General features: G+C 49.6%; 12 protein-coding genes across 12 annotated transcripts; 9 read left to right on the top strand and 3 right to left on the bottom strand.

Moving 5' to 3' along the window:
- Window positions 1-2: 2 nt before the first annotated feature.
- Bathy09g03090 (predicted protein) lies at window positions 3-284 on the top strand (the record flags this gene model as incomplete). Its single annotated transcript, XM_007510948.1, has 1 exon — window positions 3-284. One exon carries the CDS (start codon window positions 3-5, stop codon window positions 282-284), a length of 282 nt encoding a protein of 93 aa, XP_007511010.1.
- A 211-nt stretch (window positions 285-495) lies between these two features.
- Window positions 496-720, top strand: Bathy09g03080 (predicted protein; the record flags this gene model as incomplete). Its single annotated transcript, XM_007511064.1, has 1 exon — window positions 496-720. The coding sequence occupies one exon, from the start codon at window positions 496-498 to the stop codon at window positions 718-720; it is 225 nt and encodes a 74-aa protein (XP_007511126.1).
- A 274-nt stretch (window positions 721-994) lies between these two features.
- Window positions 995-2,017, top strand: Bathy09g03070 (unknown protein; the record flags this gene model as incomplete). The annotated part of the gene is made up of 1 exon (XM_007511102.1): window positions 995-2,017. The coding sequence occupies one exon, from the start codon at window positions 995-997 to the stop codon at window positions 2,015-2,017; it is 1,023 nt and encodes a 340-aa protein (XP_007511164.1).
- A 475-nt stretch (window positions 2,018-2,492) lies between these two features.
- Window positions 2,493-3,476, top strand: Bathy09g03060 (Thf1-like protein; the record flags this gene model as incomplete). The annotated part of the gene is made up of 2 exons (XM_007511091.1): window positions 2,493-2,496; window positions 2,812-3,476. 2 exons carry the CDS (start codon window positions 2,493-2,495, stop codon window positions 3,474-3,476), a joined length of 669 nt encoding a protein of 222 aa, XP_007511153.1.
- A 161-nt stretch (window positions 3,477-3,637) lies between these two features.
- On the top strand, window positions 3,638-4,879 carry Bathy09g03050 (carboxylesterase family protein; the record flags this gene model as incomplete). Its single annotated transcript, XM_007510862.1, has 1 exon — window positions 3,638-4,879. One exon carries the CDS (start codon window positions 3,638-3,640, stop codon window positions 4,877-4,879), a length of 1,242 nt encoding a protein of 413 aa, XP_007510924.1.
- Window positions 4,880-4,981: 102 nt separating this feature from the next.
- Window positions 4,982-5,834, bottom strand: Bathy09g03040 (predicted protein; the record flags this gene model as incomplete). The annotated part of the gene is made up of 2 exons (XM_007511199.1): window positions 4,982-4,985; window positions 5,047-5,834. The coding sequence occupies 2 exons, from the start codon at window positions 5,832-5,834 to the stop codon at window positions 4,982-4,984; spliced, it is 792 nt and encodes a 263-aa protein (XP_007511261.1).
- Window positions 5,835-5,987: 153 nt separating this feature from the next.
- Window positions 5,988-7,334, bottom strand: Bathy09g03030 (26S protease regulatory subunit 4; the record flags this gene model as incomplete). The annotated part of the gene is made up of 1 exon (XM_007510804.1): window positions 5,988-7,334. The coding sequence occupies one exon, from the start codon at window positions 7,332-7,334 to the stop codon at window positions 5,988-5,990; it is 1,347 nt and encodes a 448-aa protein (XP_007510866.1).
- Window positions 7,335-8,120: 786 nt separating this feature from the next.
- On the top strand, window positions 8,121-9,434 carry Bathy09g03020 (unknown protein; the record flags this gene model as incomplete). The annotated part of the gene is made up of 1 exon (XM_007511186.1): window positions 8,121-9,434. One exon carries the CDS (start codon window positions 8,121-8,123, stop codon window positions 9,432-9,434), a length of 1,314 nt encoding a protein of 437 aa, XP_007511248.1.
- Window positions 9,435-9,728: 294 nt separating this feature from the next.
- Window positions 9,729-10,673, top strand: Bathy09g03010 (3-mercaptopyruvate sulfurtransferase; the record flags this gene model as incomplete). The annotated part of the gene is made up of 1 exon (XM_007511195.1): window positions 9,729-10,673. One exon carries the CDS (start codon window positions 9,729-9,731, stop codon window positions 10,671-10,673), a length of 945 nt encoding a protein of 314 aa, XP_007511257.1.
- Window positions 10,674-10,742: 69 nt separating this feature from the next.
- Window positions 10,743-13,985, bottom strand: Bathy09g03000 (valyl-tRNA synthetase; the record flags this gene model as incomplete). The annotated part of the gene is made up of 1 exon (XM_007511051.1): window positions 10,743-13,985. One exon carries the CDS (start codon window positions 13,983-13,985, stop codon window positions 10,743-10,745), a length of 3,243 nt encoding a protein of 1,080 aa, XP_007511113.1.
- A 521-nt stretch (window positions 13,986-14,506) lies between these two features.
- On the top strand, window positions 14,507-15,025 carry Bathy09g02990 (unknown protein; the record flags this gene model as incomplete). The annotated part of the gene is made up of 1 exon (XM_007511120.1): window positions 14,507-15,025. One exon carries the CDS (start codon window positions 14,507-14,509, stop codon window positions 15,023-15,025), a length of 519 nt encoding a protein of 172 aa, XP_007511182.1.
- Window positions 15,026-15,201: 176 nt separating this feature from the next.
- On the top strand, window positions 15,202-16,437 carry Bathy09g02980 (unknown protein; the record flags this gene model as incomplete). The annotated part of the gene is made up of 1 exon (XM_007511264.1): window positions 15,202-16,437. The coding sequence occupies one exon, from the start codon at window positions 15,202-15,204 to the stop codon at window positions 16,435-16,437; it is 1,236 nt and encodes a 411-aa protein (XP_007511326.1).
- Between the last annotated feature and the right edge of the window lie 86 nt (window positions 16,438-16,523).

Here is a 16,523-nt window from a genome sequence, read left to right as displayed (position 1 = left end):
GAATGGGCAACTTAGCGAAAGGCGCGTCCTCGTTAGTCGGGTCCCCGGCATTAGTCGCCGCGATGCTTTCCTTCACAATCGCGCAAATCTGTAAAGTGTTCACGCATTACCACACGCACGGGAAAGTCGATTGGGGACGACTGGTCGGGAGTGGAGGCATGCCTTCGTCGCACACGGCGTTAGTGGTCGGGTTGACCACGGCGATAGGATTGAAAGACGCGTTAGATTCGAGCATATTTGCGTTGTGTTTGGTGTTTTCACTGGTGGTAAGCGTTTCGTTGTGATTCTCGTGTGGTCTTCGTGCGCGTTTATATATCGTCGGAAAAAGAAGTCCGTGTCTTGGGAGGTGGAGGATATCCACGTTGGATCTCTCTCTCGGGAGACCGAGCGCCGGATGATGATCTCCCTCTCTTTGCTCTGTTTTTCGTTCGTATCTCGTGACTGATAGTACTCCGTCGTTTCTTTTTTAAAATCAATCGCTCATCCTCACAGGTTATGTACGATGCCACCGGCGTTCGTCTCCACGCGGGCCGCCAAGCGGAGGTTTTGAATCAGCTCATCGTCGAGCTCCCTCGAGATCACCCGCTGACGGATAGCAGACCTTTGCGAGATTCTCTCGGCCACACGCCGGTGCAAGTCGCCGTCGGGGCGCTTTTAGGAATGGTGGTAGGATACGCGCACTTTAACATGTGGTTGATTAGTCAAGGCGTGGATTTGTGACAGAGAGAGAGAGAGAGAGAGAGAGAGAGAGAGGTCTTCTTTTTTGGCTTTGTTTTAGCGTTTTACGCTCGCGCACGCTTTACCACGCGCGAACGGAAAGAGAGACAGAGAGGAAAGAGATCTCCGCATAGAAGAATATAAGAAGGGAGAGACAGAGAGGGGGAGAGATATTGTTATCACACGTATGTATTTAGTCGGTTGCTTTAACGCTTCGCCCTTTCCCGTCCGTCTCTTCTTCTTCTTCGTTTTAATTTCGAAATTTTCCACACAAACCATGACGCGTTTTCTCGCGGACCAGACGAACACGCATCCTCCCTCCACGTCGTCGTCCCCGAAGAAATACACCAGAGATGAATTAGAGGCTCAATTTATGCGGTTGTATCGCGAAATGTGCGCGAAGGAGGAAGAGGAGGAAGAGGAGGAGGACACCCCTCCTGCGGGAGTTGACTCTCCCGAAGACGTAAACGACGACTTTGGTCAAAAACATCATCGCTTTCTCGTCGGAAAAGACGACAAAGAGGACAAACAATTGCGAGCAAAAACGTCGTACGTGATGGACGTATCGACCCTGGAGGAAAACGAGCGGGTAAAACTCGCGCGCGTGCGAGAACAGCAACGGAAGGACTTTGAAATCGAAAGGTTGAAACGAACAGTTAAGATGCTCTGCGAACAACAACAACAACAACAACAACAAAGACAAAAAGGAAACAATGACTACGACTACGACTACAACAGCGAAAGCGATCGACGCAATCGAGGACGGAAAGGAATCGATGCGGAGAGCGTTGACGTGTTGACCGAGTACGACGCGGAGCTGAAAAGTAGAGAGATTATTATCGCAGAGTTGCGCGAGGCGCTGAGCGAGACGAAGAGAAACGCCAACGCTCGGACGATCGAGAGGAAGCCGACGAGCGCTTCGTCTTCGACGAAACTTACGCTGAACTGCAACACGAGCGACGAGAGAGAAGAGATTTTATTCCTCAGACGAGAGCTTCGAAAGAGTGAAAACGCTCGAGAGAAAGACTCCGCGAAGCACCTCGACCTCGCCTTGCGCGAAAAACGCGTCGCGCTTCGCGAGAAAGCCACGAATACTCGCGATAAACGATTAGAACTTCTCGAATTCGAAAGAGCGAAAATTCTCGAACGCGCGAAAGTCGCCGAAACGAACGTCGCGCTGTTGACGTCGTCCTTAGAGAAAGTCGAGAAGCAAAATCAAAAGTACTTGGAGCAACTCCGCGCTTCGCGCAAACGAGACGTGGTAGCGGACAGATATACGAACAGAGCGTATTACTATTAGATGATGTGTTTTAGAGTTTGATAGACAGAAAGAAGAAGTAGATGGCTCGCAGACTGCTCGAAAAGAGTGCGCGACCGTCGTCGTCTAGGCTCGCGTTTAGATTCGAGGCTTTGCACAGATGCGTTTAAAGAATACTACGAATACTCAGACGTCAGAGAGAACAAAAAACCACACAACCCACAGACGTCTTTTCGCCCGAAACGTTACGGTCTCTCTCCCTTTTCTCGCTTTTCTCGCTCTCTGTTCCTGCCTGACAAAGCTCTCACGCATGAAAAAAAAAGCTCCTCTCTGTGTTCTTTTGTGGTCCACACCGCCTCACAAAAAAAGAAACACACGAATACTAATGTTTGCCACGCACCAACAACTTCGCTTTTCCTCCCCTGTTTCCACGTCTGTGACGACCACCACCCTCAGGCAGAAGAAATCACCTCTGATGAGGACGATCTCGAGAGGCGGGGTCGTCCACGCCGTCGCCATGGGTACGTTCTTTTCTCTTCGATTCCATTTTTTTTTTATCGTGACGTGGTGATCCATCTCTCGGGATGACGTCCGACGTGTAATCTTTTTTCCAATCATCATCAGGAGTAAAGAGCAAAGCTTTTGCGAGACATCGATTTTGTCGCTCTCCATCCGCGACTGCGGCGGAGAGGCGCTCGTTCTCACTCTGTCTCGCGCGCGCGTAAAGCTCTTTTTGTTGCGTTTACATTTTCTACGTCCACTTTACTCTCATCAAAGCGCTGACAAAACTCTTCTTTATCTCTTTTTCTCTGTTTTTTTTGCACCAAAAACGACAGCGAATCCAGCGACTGTGGCAGATACCAAGGCGAAATTTACCAAAGGCTACCCGTACCCTTTACCGTCGATTTGGGCGACAGTTTTACAAGAACTACTGGTCGGGATGCATTTCACGGTGACGAGCTCGAAATATCAACACGAAGAGATGCGAAGTTTAGGATTCGTCTCGGTGTTTGACCAATTGTTCGAGGGGTACCCGACGGAAGACCCGAACGCGAAGGAGAAGATTTTCAGCACGTTTATGGAAGCGCTCGGTGAGGACTCGAAGAAGTGGAGAGCGGACGCGGAAAAATTGTCCGCGTTTGCGACGGAACAAACGAGCATCGATGGGATCATCGCGAACCCGATGTTTGCCAGCATGAAATCTAAAGTTGAATCGAAGAGTTTAGTGTACGACAAGTTCATCGCGATTGGTTTTTTCCGAGCGTTGGAGATGAGCAAACAAACGTCGCCGGAAAATTTGAAGAAGATTTCCGAGGCCAGCGGGGTGACTTTGGAGAAAATCAACGGCGATTTGGGTCTGTACAAATCCGTCTTGTCGAGAATGAACGCCGCGAAGGAGTTACAAGCGGAAGTTTTGGAAAGAGAGCGACGGAAGACGGCTGAACGCATGGAAAAGAAGGCGGCGAAGGACGCGAAGGAAGTAGCAGAAACGAGCGATTAGAAGAAACAGACACAGACACACAGATACAGACAGAAAGAGAGAGAGAGAGAGAGAGAGACTTTAGAAGGAAAGAGAGGGTGAGAGAGAGGAAACAACATTACATTATTCGCGCTGCGTATTACAAATTTTAACCACAACAACGATAGATTTTTAAAACATGAATGACGAAGAAATTAGACGAGAAGAACTTTTTATCCACAAACTTTACCGCGTACAAACACGTATACCAAATGTCCTTCCCGGAGGCAATCAAAGCGATCCCGGCGGATTTAGCGTTGCACCCGAACTCGAAGTTCAAGCGGTCCGCGCAAATCGCCAAACTCTTTATAGACGAAGCAAGAGGGATAGTCTCGATGATTCCGTACGGCGTTCGGGCGAAACTCGTGCACAAACTGACGCCAAAAGCGACGGAGATGATTTCGAGAGACAGAGGAGAGCGGAGAATGCAATTTAAAGAGACGAGAGTGAGCGTAAAGAAAGATTTCAAATACGGAGAAGACGAGAGGCAAAAGTTTGACGTGTATTTACCGCCCGCGCGATCGATACGACGAGGAAAGAAAGATGATTACGACGACGACGACGAGTACGAAGAACGGGAGGAGGAGGCAGAAAATGTGAGAGTTCCGATGGCGGTATTTGTCCACGGCGGCGTGTGGGCATCTGGCGAAAGGTGGCAGTTTGCACCCCTCGCGCATCGATTAGCCGAAGAAGGCATAGTCACGGCGGTTATTTCGTATTCCTTGTACCCGGAGAAGTCGGCCAAGGCGCAAGCGGAGGAAGTATTGAAAGCGTTGAAGTGCGCGATTATGAACGCGAAGTTGTTTGGCGCGGATGCGAGCAGAACGCATTTGGTTGGACACTCGGCGGGGAGTCATTTATGCGCCATGGCTTTGTTGTTAGATGAGGAAGAAACGCAAAAAAAGGAATCGGAGAAATTGAAGTCGTTCGTCGGTATGTGCGGCGTGTATAACATCGAGACGCATTACGAGTACGAGGATAAAAGGGGCGTAGCGATGTTGAGCACGATGGGAAGAGCGATGGGTGGTAGGGAGAAATTTAAAGAAATGTCGCCGTTTCATATTTTAGAAGATAGAAGTAGTAGCAGTAGTAGCAGTAGCAACAGCAAGAGTAGGAGTAGCGATAGCGGCGGCGAAGACAACGACGACGACGATGTGACCAAGTCATCGTTTCCAAAGACGTATTTGTTCACCTCGGATACCGATATTGTCGTCCCCAAGCGCGAGTCGGAAGATTTGCACAAGACTTTGCTTAAAATTGGTGTAGACAGCGAGCTTTCGGTGTACGATCACGGCACGCACGGCGAGTTTGCGCTCGGATTTAAAAAACGACCAAAACCTTTGAGAGCGTTTCACCGCGATTTGATCGAGTTGCTTCATTCCTAAGTGTAGTAAAAGTAGATTGGTTTAATTATTACATCAGTGCATTCTACAATTACCCTTCCATGGCTACGTCGTCCGCGTCGGCATCTTTCAGCTCCTCCGCCACTACCTCTTCCTCGTCCTCTAACTCATCATCTCCTCTTCTCCTCATTTCCTTACCTTCCTCGAACGTTTGTTTCCTCTTCGCGATCCTCTCCAATCCGTCGTCCACCTCCATCATCTTCGTCTTCAACCACTCCTCAACTTTCCCGGGTTGTCTCGCCAACATCGACTGCGTCTGAATCGTCTCTTTCTTCGGCTTCCAAAACACCCTTGGCAACGCTTCCGTCCGTAACTTCCCGTTCGCGATTTCCCGCTCGCAATCCGCCGCCATCGAGCGATACAACTCTCTCTGCTTATATTTCATGTCGACATCTAAATCTATTTGCTTCTGAATCAAAGCTTCGCGTTTTTCCCAGTATTTCTCTTTAAATTCTTTATAAATCTCTTCGTTTCTCGTCACCGCTTTCGTTTCCGCTTCTCGGAGTAAATCTTTCCGTTGCGTCTCGCGATCTCGCGTTTTCAGCAAATCCGTTTTCGATCTCTGCAAAGTTCCCAAGACTAAGTTCCCAAACATTCGTTTCGAACGTTTTCTCTCCGGATCTTCTTTCAACGAACCCCCTGAGTCTCTGTTTTCTCTCGTTCGTTTCTTTGGTGCTGTCATCATTGCTTCTTCTTCTTCTTCTCCCCCTCGTTCTTGTTGTCGTTCGGACGATGATTGTTTCTTACGACGAGGAATCGGTCCGAGAGATTTGATTTCGTCCGAAATTTCTTCGCGGGTTTGTCGCAGCTCGTGGAGCGTCGTTTTCAACTCGACCGTCGCCGCCGAGTCCGACGGTGATTGGGTGATAGTAGCACCACCCTGGTGTTGGTTAGTATGGCCCCCGCGAGAGTGGTGGTACGTCGTTGTTTGCGTCATTTTGGTGTCAAATGTGAAGTTAGTTTTGACGGCTATTCGTTTTGTATTTCAGATATTTATAGTGTCTAGTATTCGTTTCGCGCGCTTTTGAGTTATCTCTATCGCTCTCTCTGCTCCGTCTTCTTCTTCCTCCTCCTCGTTCGTTTGTCTTTTTTACAAGAACATCCCGTCCGGCACGTTTTCTTTCTTCTTGTACAGCACTTTGTCTTTAGCCGTTTTGAAATCTTGGTGCGTGATTTGCATCCTTCGCTCTCGCAGCGCTAATAACCCGGCTTCGGTGCACAACGCTTTGATGTCGGCGCCAGATAAGTCGTCTTTAGCCATGACAAATTCTTCCAGTTGCACGTCTTCGCTCAAATTCATGCGCGACGTGTGGATGCCGAAGATGTGTCGCTTCGTTTTCGCGTCCGGTAACGGAAACTCGATTTTCCGGTCGATTCTTCCCGGACGCAACAACGCCGGATCTAAACTTTCGATTCTATTCGTCGCCATGATGACCTTCACGTCGCCTCGGTCGTCGAAACCGTCCAACTGATTCAACAATTCCAACATGGTTCTCTGAATCTCCTTCTCACCTCCGCTTTGCGAGTCGTACCTTTTCGTCCCGACCGCGTCGATTTCGTCCAAAAACACAATCGACGGAGACATATCGTCCGCCACTCGAAACAATTCTCTCACTAACTTTGGTCCGTCGCCTAAATACTTTTGAATCAACTCGGATCCAACCACTCTTAAGAAACTCGCGCTCGTTGAATTCGCCACCGCTTTGGCCAACAACGTCTTCCCCGTCCCGGGTTCGCCGTATAAAATAACTCCTTTCGGCGGTTTAATCCCGATATCCTCGTACAACTCCGGGTGCGTCAGCGGTAACTCCACCGCCTCTTTAATTTCCATGATTTGATCTTCCAATCCTCCGACGTCGGCGTAACTCTCCTGAGGCGCTTTATCAACCTTCATGACCGAAACCATCGGATCGGCGTCGTCGGCTAACACGCCAACCACCGCGGAATGTTTGTGATGCAACAGCACCGCGCACCCGGGCTCTAACTGCGTTTTATCCACAAACGACAAGATGTTCACGTAATACTCCGGCCCCATCGCCGAACTCACAATCCCGTGATTATCGTCTATGATCTCCTCCAAAGTACCGACCGAGAGTGGCATCCCTCTCAAGTCGTCCAATTTCGATCGCTCCTCTTCGTCCCGTTCATCTCTCGGCGTCGCTTTTTCCGCCTCTTGTCTCGCCACGAATTCTTCCTCCATCAACAGCCAATCTTTCACGCGTTCTAATTTCAACGCTCTGAGTTTACATTTCGTCGCCGGCGCGATCGGGGGTAGTTTCCCACCAGCCGCTCCAGAAACGGTCCCTCGCTTTTTCTTCTTCTTCCCGACTCGTTCCGGAGGCGTCGGGGGGACCCACTTTTTCTTTTGTTTTTGGTCGCCTTTTTTGCCTTGTTGTTGACCACCACCCTCGCCAGGGAGCGATTGTCCGTTTCCCATTTTCTTCTTTCTTTCTTTCTTCTTCTTCTTCTTCTTCTCGCGGTTGTAAACGTTCTCTCTCTGATCTTTCTCTCTCTCTCTTATTATAGCACGTCTCCGTTTCGCGTCGTCTGAATCGTCGTCGGAACGCGTTTCGCTTATTTAAGAAGAACAAGAACAAGAAAGATGATCTCCCCCGCGTAACGACGAAGTGTTTTCAAACGAGATCTCCACCGCACTCTGCGTATATACCAAGCGCGTCTAATTCACCACCAAAGGAAGAACGCTTCGCACGACGAGAGAGTGCACCACAAAGAAAGGTTCGTTATTTTCAGCAAAGGTATTTGTCGTCGTCGAGGAAATGCGAGAAGAGGGGAGGAAAAGAAGGCGTGTGTTGTTCTTCAATCGAGAGCGCTGATGTGATGATGAGGTCGAGCGCAGATGATCCTTTTTTTCGTTTTTTCAACAGTCTGACAGTCTGACAGTCTTCTCGAAACAAAAACAAAAACTTTTTTGATGAAAAAAGAAAAAAGAACCGGTCTTTTCTCTGTCTGTCTGCACACGGATGTTTTTTTGGAAAAGAACCACTGCAGGAATACATATATATCCGCAGAAGAGTTTTGATATTTGATTTCCTTTATACCGTATTCTCCACGAGGTGGTGTTCTTCTATCGTTGCGATTGATGTCGCGGCAGTTTTAGCTCGACGACGACGAGATGATGACGATGATGCGTTTTGCCCCGATTTTCGCGATTTTCGAGTTCTTGGTGGAACCGTTGCGTGTGTACCCGTGGGTGATGGGTGCGATGGCGATTGTTTTTTTCCTGCTCGGTGATGCGAACGGGTCTCGACGTCGTCGTCGAATTCATCGGACGACGACGACGACGACGACGAGGACGACGAGGATGGAAGAAGAGAAACAAATATCGGAGCTGGAGAAAAAACAGAAAAAACTCGTCGAGGAAATGGAAACCGCGGTAAAGCGAAGGGTGGAAGAAGCGCTGAGAGAGATTGAAGAAGAGAGCAAAAAGAAGAAGGAAACAAAGGAGGAGAAAGAGGACGTGGAGATGGCGGATTCGTCCCCAACTGCCTCTGCCGCGCGGCCGGCTCGTTCGGCGTCCACGAGGACGTCGCCGGTTGCTCCGGGGACGACGCCGAGCAAAACCACGAAGAGCGCGAACGGGACGGAGGACATGTCCTGGGCGCAGACGAAGAGCGACGAGGGCGAGGAGGAAATCACGTCGCCTTCGAACGAGTACACGCGCGTGGTCTCTAAAACGAAGAAGCAAGAAGAAGCGAGACGACGGAAGATGGAGGAGGAAGAAGCGGAAAAACGACGACGAGAGGAAACGAAACGAGAACGAGAGGAGAAGAAGACGAGAGAAGAGAAGGCGAGGGTGCAAAATAGAATGGAAGAATTGAAGCGAGAGAACGAACGATCAGAAGAGCAAAACCTTCTGCGCGAACGATGGCGAGAAGAGGCTATGAAGCATTTACGCGAGTCTGGAGCGTATGAGCACGCGGAAAAGAATGATTTACACGCCTTTCTGACGCTGACGATGAAAGAGGAGATTGGTATCGATCGCGCATCCATCGAGACGTGGTACAAAAGAGCGCAAAGAAAGTTCCACCCGGATAAGTCGCAAAACATGACGGAAGAGGAGAAAGTTCTCAACGAGGAAATATTTAAAACCTTGGTTCTCTTGCTCAAGAGATGGACGGAAAATGGTAAACCGCTCGGAAGAAAGCAACCGCCGCGGAGAAGGCCGGAAACACCCCCCGAGGCGAAATTTTCCAAACAAGAACAAGACGACTTTAAAAGCACCGAGAGGACGTGGAATCGAGCTCACGCGAAGAGTGGCACGCGCCGCAGGTCGTCGCCGTCGGAGAAGAAGAACAACGGGGGATCATCCACGAGCAACAACGACTCTTCGCGAAGCAACGGATTTCACTTTTCTTCGAACCCGTTCTCGAACGCTCAGCCGCCGCGGCAGCAAAAACAACATCAGCAACAACAACAACAACAACAACAACAAGCAGGTCTGAAGAAACCGTTTAGCACGGGACCAAAGAAGAGCAAAACCGATAGCCAGCCGTCGTCGCCGTCGACGCGATTGTAGGCGCATTTACGTAGAAGAATAGTTTGAAATAGTTTGGAATAATAAAAAAGGAGAGAAACGCAAAGCTGCTGCAAAAGAAAAACGTCTTCAGTTTTGGGAGAGTACATGTTCCCCGCCGCGCGAACGCACCAAAAAACCTCGTACCCCGTCGTTGTTCAATCGCGAGCGTCGTCGTCGTCAGCGTGTTGTCCTTCTTCAATCTCTGTTTTTGCAGCCGATCGATATCGTCGACGTCTTTCATCATCTTCATCTTCATCGTCATCACGAACAAAAAGCACCGTCGTCGTCGTCAAAATGGTATCCAAGAAGAGCGCGTTGATTTCACCGGAAGAGTTGCGCCAAACGCTCTCCTCGCAAGTTATCCTCGATGCGAGTTGGTACATGCCGTTCGTCCAACGCGTACCGAAATCTGAGTTTCAAACGAAGAGGATAAAACATTCGCAGTTTTTTGACATCGATAAAGTCTCCGATTTGAAGGAGAAAAATTTACCGCACATGTTGCCGAACGCGCGCGCGTTCGCGATGGCGTGCGACGCGTTAGGTATTACGAACGATTCTTCAGTTGTGATTTACGATCGAGCGGAGAGCGGTATTTTTAGCGCGGCGAGATTATGGTGGATGTTTAAAGTGTTTGGCCACGGCGGTTCGGTGCGAGTGTTAAACGGCGGCTTCAAGGCGTACGAGAAACTGTACTCGGAGGACGCGGATGGGATGGATACGAACGAAATCGGGATGGACGAGGTGGAGAAGAGCGAGAGAGCGTGCGTGGAGGCATACGAAAAAGAAGATTCTGTGACGACAAAGTATGAAGCGACATTGGATTTGAACCGATTAGCGACGATAGAGAGCGTGAAGAAAGACGTGTGCGAAACGAGCGCGAAGCAGTGCGTAGACGCGAGGCCGAAAGGACGGTTTGACGGAACAACAGCGGAACCGAGAGCCGGTTTGGCGTGTGGGTCTATTCCAAATTCGAAGAACGTTCCGTTCCCGGAAGTTTTAGATGCAGGGACAGGGAAGTTTAAAGACGCGGAGCAGTTAAAACGAGTCTTCGAAGCGGCTGGGATGGAGTTGGACAATCAATCCAAGAAAATTGTGGCGACGTGCGGCACCGGGGTGACCGCGTGTATATTAACGTTAGGAATGCACGAAGTTGGCAGAGACGACGTGGAAGTTTACGACGGCTCCTGGTGTGAATGGGGAAGTCGGGAAGACGTACCTGTAAAAACAGCATCGGCGTAAAAATAGATGTGTATAAAATGTGTGTGTGTGTGTGTGTGTGTGTTCAATACTATTATTTTGTCTCTAACTTTACAACGTCAACAGTAATTTAAAGTCTTCAATCGTCTTCTCCAACGCGGCAATCTCTTGCTTTTGCAACTCAGACTTTTCGCTATTTTGCGCGCGGATGTTTTCAGGCACTCTCTCTTCGTACGAATCTTCGCTCATGGTTTTCTCTAACTTTGCGTTCAATTCCGAGATTAATTTTAATTTTTTCTCGACCGATTTCGTTTCTTTCTCCGCGTCGACGTGGCCTTTCAACTCGAGGTAGACTGTTAACTGATCGTTAATGACGACCGCACCGCACCCGACCGGCGCGTCAACGCTTGCGTCGATGGTAATATCGCCAACGGAAGCCAACGCTTGGATGCCGCTAAAATTCTCTCGAATGGCATCGACGACGTTTTGATCCGAACATTTCGCGTACGCGTTCGGTTTAGCTTTCGCCGGAACGTTGTAGTTGGCTTTCATGGATCGCAAGGATTTAACAAAATCGATCGCGTCTCGCATAGACTTTTCCACCTTCTCGTTCGCCCACTTCTCCTGAGCTTTCGGATACGCAGCAATCATAATCGATTGCGGCGTGTTCGCGTTTTGTTTTCTCGGCAAGCGTTGCCACAACTCTTCCGTGACGAACGGCATAAACGGATGCAACATCTTTAAACCGGCTTCAAGTGTGACCCACAACGCGTCTCTCGTTTTCTTTTTTGCCGCTTCGTCGTTGCCGTCCATCGTCGGCTTGATTATTTCAATGAACACGTCGCACAAATCATTTTTCCAAAACTGGTAAATAGCATCGGTGGCGATGTTAAAGTTGTACGATTCCATCGATTCGTCGACGATAGATAACGTGTTGTTCAAACGCGAGATGATCCATCGTGCCGCAATCGGACTGGAAGAGTCTGAAACGTCCAACTCGGTGTACTCGTTATCTACCGGTTCGTACGCGTCGCCCAAATTCGCCATGGCGAATTTGATTGCGTTCCAAAGTTTGTTGCACCAATGCCTGTACGCGTGCACACGCAAAACGTCCAAATTGACGTCATTGCCCTGTCCAGTGTAAGACATCAACGCGAATCGAAGCGCGTCGGTTCCACACTCCGGGATACCTTGCGGGTAATCCTGTTTCTGCCCAGCCGTCGCTTTCTTTAACTCTTTCTCTTCTAAGTTGCCATTAGCCAAGGTTTCGTGAAGCGCTTCCAGCGAGATACCTTCGATGACGTTGATTGGATCGATGACGTTCCCTAACGATTTGGACATTTTTCGTCCGTGTGCGTCTCTCACCATGGCGTGTAAGAAAACTTGCTTGAACGGTACTTTACCAGTTAACTTCATGCCCATCATGACCATTCTTGCCACCCAAAAGAACAAAATATCGTGCCCGGTTTCAAGCAACGACGTCGGGTAGAAATCTCTCAAATCTGGCGTCTCGTCTGGCCATCCAAAGACGGAAAACGGGAACAAGCCGGACGAAAACCACGTGTCCAATACGTCCTCGTCTTGCGCCAACGTGAATTTTTTTCCCGGAAACTTCCTCTCGGCTTCCTTTTGCGCCTCGGCTTCGTCTCTCCCGACGACCCATCGGTCGACTTTTTCGCTCGTTCCGCCCGGCAAGCCGTTGTTTTCTTGATCGTCGTCAAAGTTGACGTAAAACGCTGGGATTCTGTGGCCCCACCACAACTGTCTGGAAATGCACCAATCGCGAATGTTTTCCAACCACCGAAACCACGTCGCTTCTTGCTCTTTCGGAATAATCTCCATGCGTCCATCTCTGACCGCGTCGCACGCATCTTTCGCCATATCCGCGCAGTTTACCCACCATTGCGGTTTCAACATCGGTTCGATGACATCTTTCGATCGCGAACAGAGACCGAGTCTCATCGGGTTCGGCGCTTTACCTCTGTACAAACCGAGCTCTTCCAGCTTTTTCTCAATCGCAACTCTGCACTCAAAACGTTTCATGCCTTTGAACAACTCGCCACCGACGTCGTTGATGATCCCATCTTCCGTGAAGCAATTGATGAATTGCAAATCGTGTCTTTTTCCAGTTTGGAAATCGTTCGGGTCGTGCGCCGGAGTAATCTTCACGCAACCGGTACCGAATTCCATATCGACCAAGACTTCGTCGCAAATGATTGGAATTTCTCGCAAACTATCGAACGGATGAACTAACGTTTTGCCGTGGTATTTCTTATACCTCTCGTCATCTGGGTGAACTGCAACGGCCACGTCGCCCAACATGGTTTCAATACGCGTCGTCGCGACGACCAACTCGTCGTCGTTCGGGTCGTCTTTAATCTTGTATGCGAACGACGTGATCACCCCAAACTCAACTTTCTTCAAGTGTCCTGGGACTTGCAACATAGTCGGTCCTTCCACGTCGATGTAATCCACCTCGATATCCGAAATCGCCGTCTTCAACTGGCAACTCCAATTTACCAAACGATTATCTCTGTAAATCAACCCGTCTTCGTGCATCTTCACGAACGCCTCTTTTACCGCCTTCGATAACTTCTCGTCCATCGTAAACGCCTCTCTCGTCCAATCTAAACTCGAGCCGAGCCTCCTCAACTGGTTAAAAATCTTCCCGCCGTACTCGCCTTTCCATTCGAACACCTTCTCGAGAAACTTCTCTCTCCCTAAATCGTGTCTCGTGATTCCGTTTTCTCTCATCAACTTCTTCTCGACGACGGTTTGCGTGGCAATCCCCGCGTGATCGGTCCCGGGCACCCACAACGCTTCGTACCCGCTCATTCTCCTCCATCTCACGATCGTATCTTGAATCGAGTTCGTCAACGCGTGCCCGATGTGCAACGCGCCGGTGACGTTCGGCGGCGGAATCACAATCACAAACTTTGGTTTCTCCGACCCGTTCACGGCTTCGAAATACTTCTTCTCCTCCCACCAGTCGTACCACGCGGCTTCCACCGCGACTGGATTATAACTCGTCGCCATCGGAACCGTCGTCGTGTTTTTCTTTTTCCCTCTCTCCGTTTTCAGCGCGTCTTCCAACGCCAACACATCCTGCGGCGAAGGTCCTTTCGCTTCCGCTTTCTTCTTCTCCTTCTTCACTTGACCACCACCTTCATCGTTCGCTTTCGCTTTTTGCGCTGCTGCTTGTGCAGCTGCTTTTTCTGCTTTCGCCGCTTGCTTCGCCGCGAATTTCGCATCCTTTTCCGCCTTGGCTGCTTTTTTCTTCGCCTCTCTCTCGAGCTGCTCCGGGGTTTTCTCTTCTTTCGCCGTTTCAGTGGTTGCTTCTTCTTCTTTCGTCATGATGTCGACGATGCTTTTTTCTCTCCGTTGAGATTCGATTCTTGCCCGATGGTGATGATGATGATGATGATGATGATGTTCTCAGATTTGTGAATCGATTCGTGTATGCGTGTGCTCTGTGTAGAGAACTCTGCAATACTCAAGCGCACTACTCGCGCACTATTCGTCTCTCGTCCTTTCTCTCTCTCTCTCTCTCTCTCTCTCTCTCGAAAGCAAAGCGAATACAAAAGTCGTTTCAAAGCTGTCCTGTGAGAGGGTTTTTATGGAGAAAAGGACTGACGGCTTTCCTCAGAGAGAGAGAGAGAGAGAGAGAGAGAGAGAGAGAGTTTTCGCACACTAACACGTGCGGAAAAGCACGACCACGCGCGAAAACTCTACCACATGCACGCTTTTGTGTTCGTCGAATTAAAGAGCGTCTTCTGCGTGCATTGGATTTTTGCTTTCGCTCGCAGAGGAGGTCGTCTGACGTCGTAATCCTCGTCTCGAGAGAAGGAAAAGAGAGTGGAATCATCCAATCGGAAATGGAACACCACCCGAGCGGTGGTTCTCCATTTCGGAACGGTGTGCCTCGGTACCTCCTCGTCCGCGAGTTCCTCAACGCGCGCGTCTCGGAAACAAAACTCCTGTGCCATTCTTTGAAACGTAAACTCGGCGAAGATCTCTTCGGGAGCTCCGCCGTGAGCGGGAAGAGCAGGAGGAGAGCCACCAGTCCGAGGAGTTGGAAATTTTGGCAACGAGACGAGAGGAAGAGGAAACGAAAAGGAGGAAACGAGGACGAAAACGAGGAGGAGCGTCTTCCTCGCGAGAAGCGAAGGAAAGAGACGAGGAAAGAGTCGTGGAGAAAAGAGCGCGGGAAGTTAGCCACGCACGAGTGGTTGGCGAAGAGGTGCGCTCACTTTTCTCTTCTTCTTTCGATTTTGCGTCTCGATTTTATATTTCGTTCGCTCTCGCTCGCTTTACGCTCGATGCCGATGAAGAATAAACACGCACCCAGCCAATCCGAGATGAACACGATGGCGACACGCGATTTAGTTACCTGACAGTACGCACTGAGGCATGAATAATGAGTTTGATTATTGTGTGCTTTCTCCTCTCTTTCTTTCTTTCTTTCTCTCTCTCTTCTCTCTCGCGCGTTGCGTGCGAGCTGCGCTTTGTACTTACTCGTTTCTTAAAAACGTTTTAATTTGATAAAACAATCAATACGCACAGGTTCGTCATGACTTCTATTTCCTCCGCGAACAAAGAGCAAAGTTTGACGGAAAAGGAGAAGAGAATCGAGGCGGAGAATACATCGAAGCTCGTGAACGCGTTGGGAGTAGACTCGACGTTTATGGAGAACCACGTGGCCATCCGCGCGTTGCCTTTACACCGGTTCGGTAGAAATCGAGGGTCGAGATCGATGACGAAAGCCTGGAAGTCAGCGGCGGTGGTGCACGACGCGACGTATTTATTATATCGTAGGGACGAAAAAAGTGCGTCGGCGGCGTTGCCATCAGTTTTATGTAACGTAAACGCGCTACCGAAACGTGTGCGAGAGATCTTTCCGAACGACGAAATCGCGAATCTCGCGCGATTCGACGTCGCGGGTAAATTGGCGCTGAAACTCATCAACGAAACGCTTCGGACATCAATCAAGTTTAAGAAGATTAAAACCGTAAAGAAACAAATCGAACGGTTCGGTGGAAACGGCGACGGTGTGCAGTACGCTGCACTTGCTGCCGTAGATCCACGAATAGTCTACGCCGACGATCAAGTCGCGCCTCCGCCAAAAAAAGAAGGAGACGAAAGAAATCTCTCTTCGACACCACCGAGCGAAAAAGATATTTCCGATGCGCGCCGCGATGCGAAGATTGTTCGAGCGAGACATTTAGCCGGCGTTGATATGAGTGATATCGCATCGGCCGCAAATATTGATCTTTCTGTGCTTCAACAAAGGTTTCGAGTGTGCGCGGTGGCGAGACCAAACAACGACGGCGCGTCGTTGTATTTTAACGCCAATTGGGCACCAATTGTGTTAAAATCACTAGTAACGCGTGGTGCGTACGCGGCTGGTGTCTGCGAGTGGATCGATTTGGGTATTTGGCGAGGGGCGAACGTCGAAAAGGTGCGCTCTATTTTCATTGGTAATGAAGCGAGCGACGACGATACCGCGACGATATCGACTCGAATCGTTCTGAGGTTCCCGAAGAAAGGCGTCGGCAAGAAAGGCGATGCCGTTTTCGACGAAGGCGGGAAGACCAAACTTGGAACGATTGATCGCGTCACGCCCGTTTCTATAGCTGTCGCAGTCGCTTCGGCATCAGTTCTCGCATCCGCTTGGTCTGAAGTTGTAACGAAAACGAAAAAAAAGAAAGGAGGCGTCAAAGTTCTCGTCAAATCGACGACGAAAGGAGACGTGAGCGCTTTTGCATCTTTGGCAAAAGAAACGAACGGAGATTTCAGCTGGTGGTAATAGCATTGTAGCAGATTAGATTTGCATAGTACCTAGGTTAGATATGTTTTTAGCGCACGCGTTGACGTGTATTTCTTGTACCAGTA

This window comes from Bathycoccus prasinos (assembly GCF_002220235.1).
Source record: "Bathycoccus prasinos genomic : Chromosome_9".
NCBI classification, from domain to species: domain Eukaryota; kingdom Viridiplantae; phylum Chlorophyta; class Mamiellophyceae; order Mamiellales; family Bathycoccaceae; genus Bathycoccus; species Bathycoccus prasinos.
The sequence above is the reverse complement of the archived record's forward strand: the minus strand, read 5'-3'. Positions and strand labels throughout refer to the sequence as shown.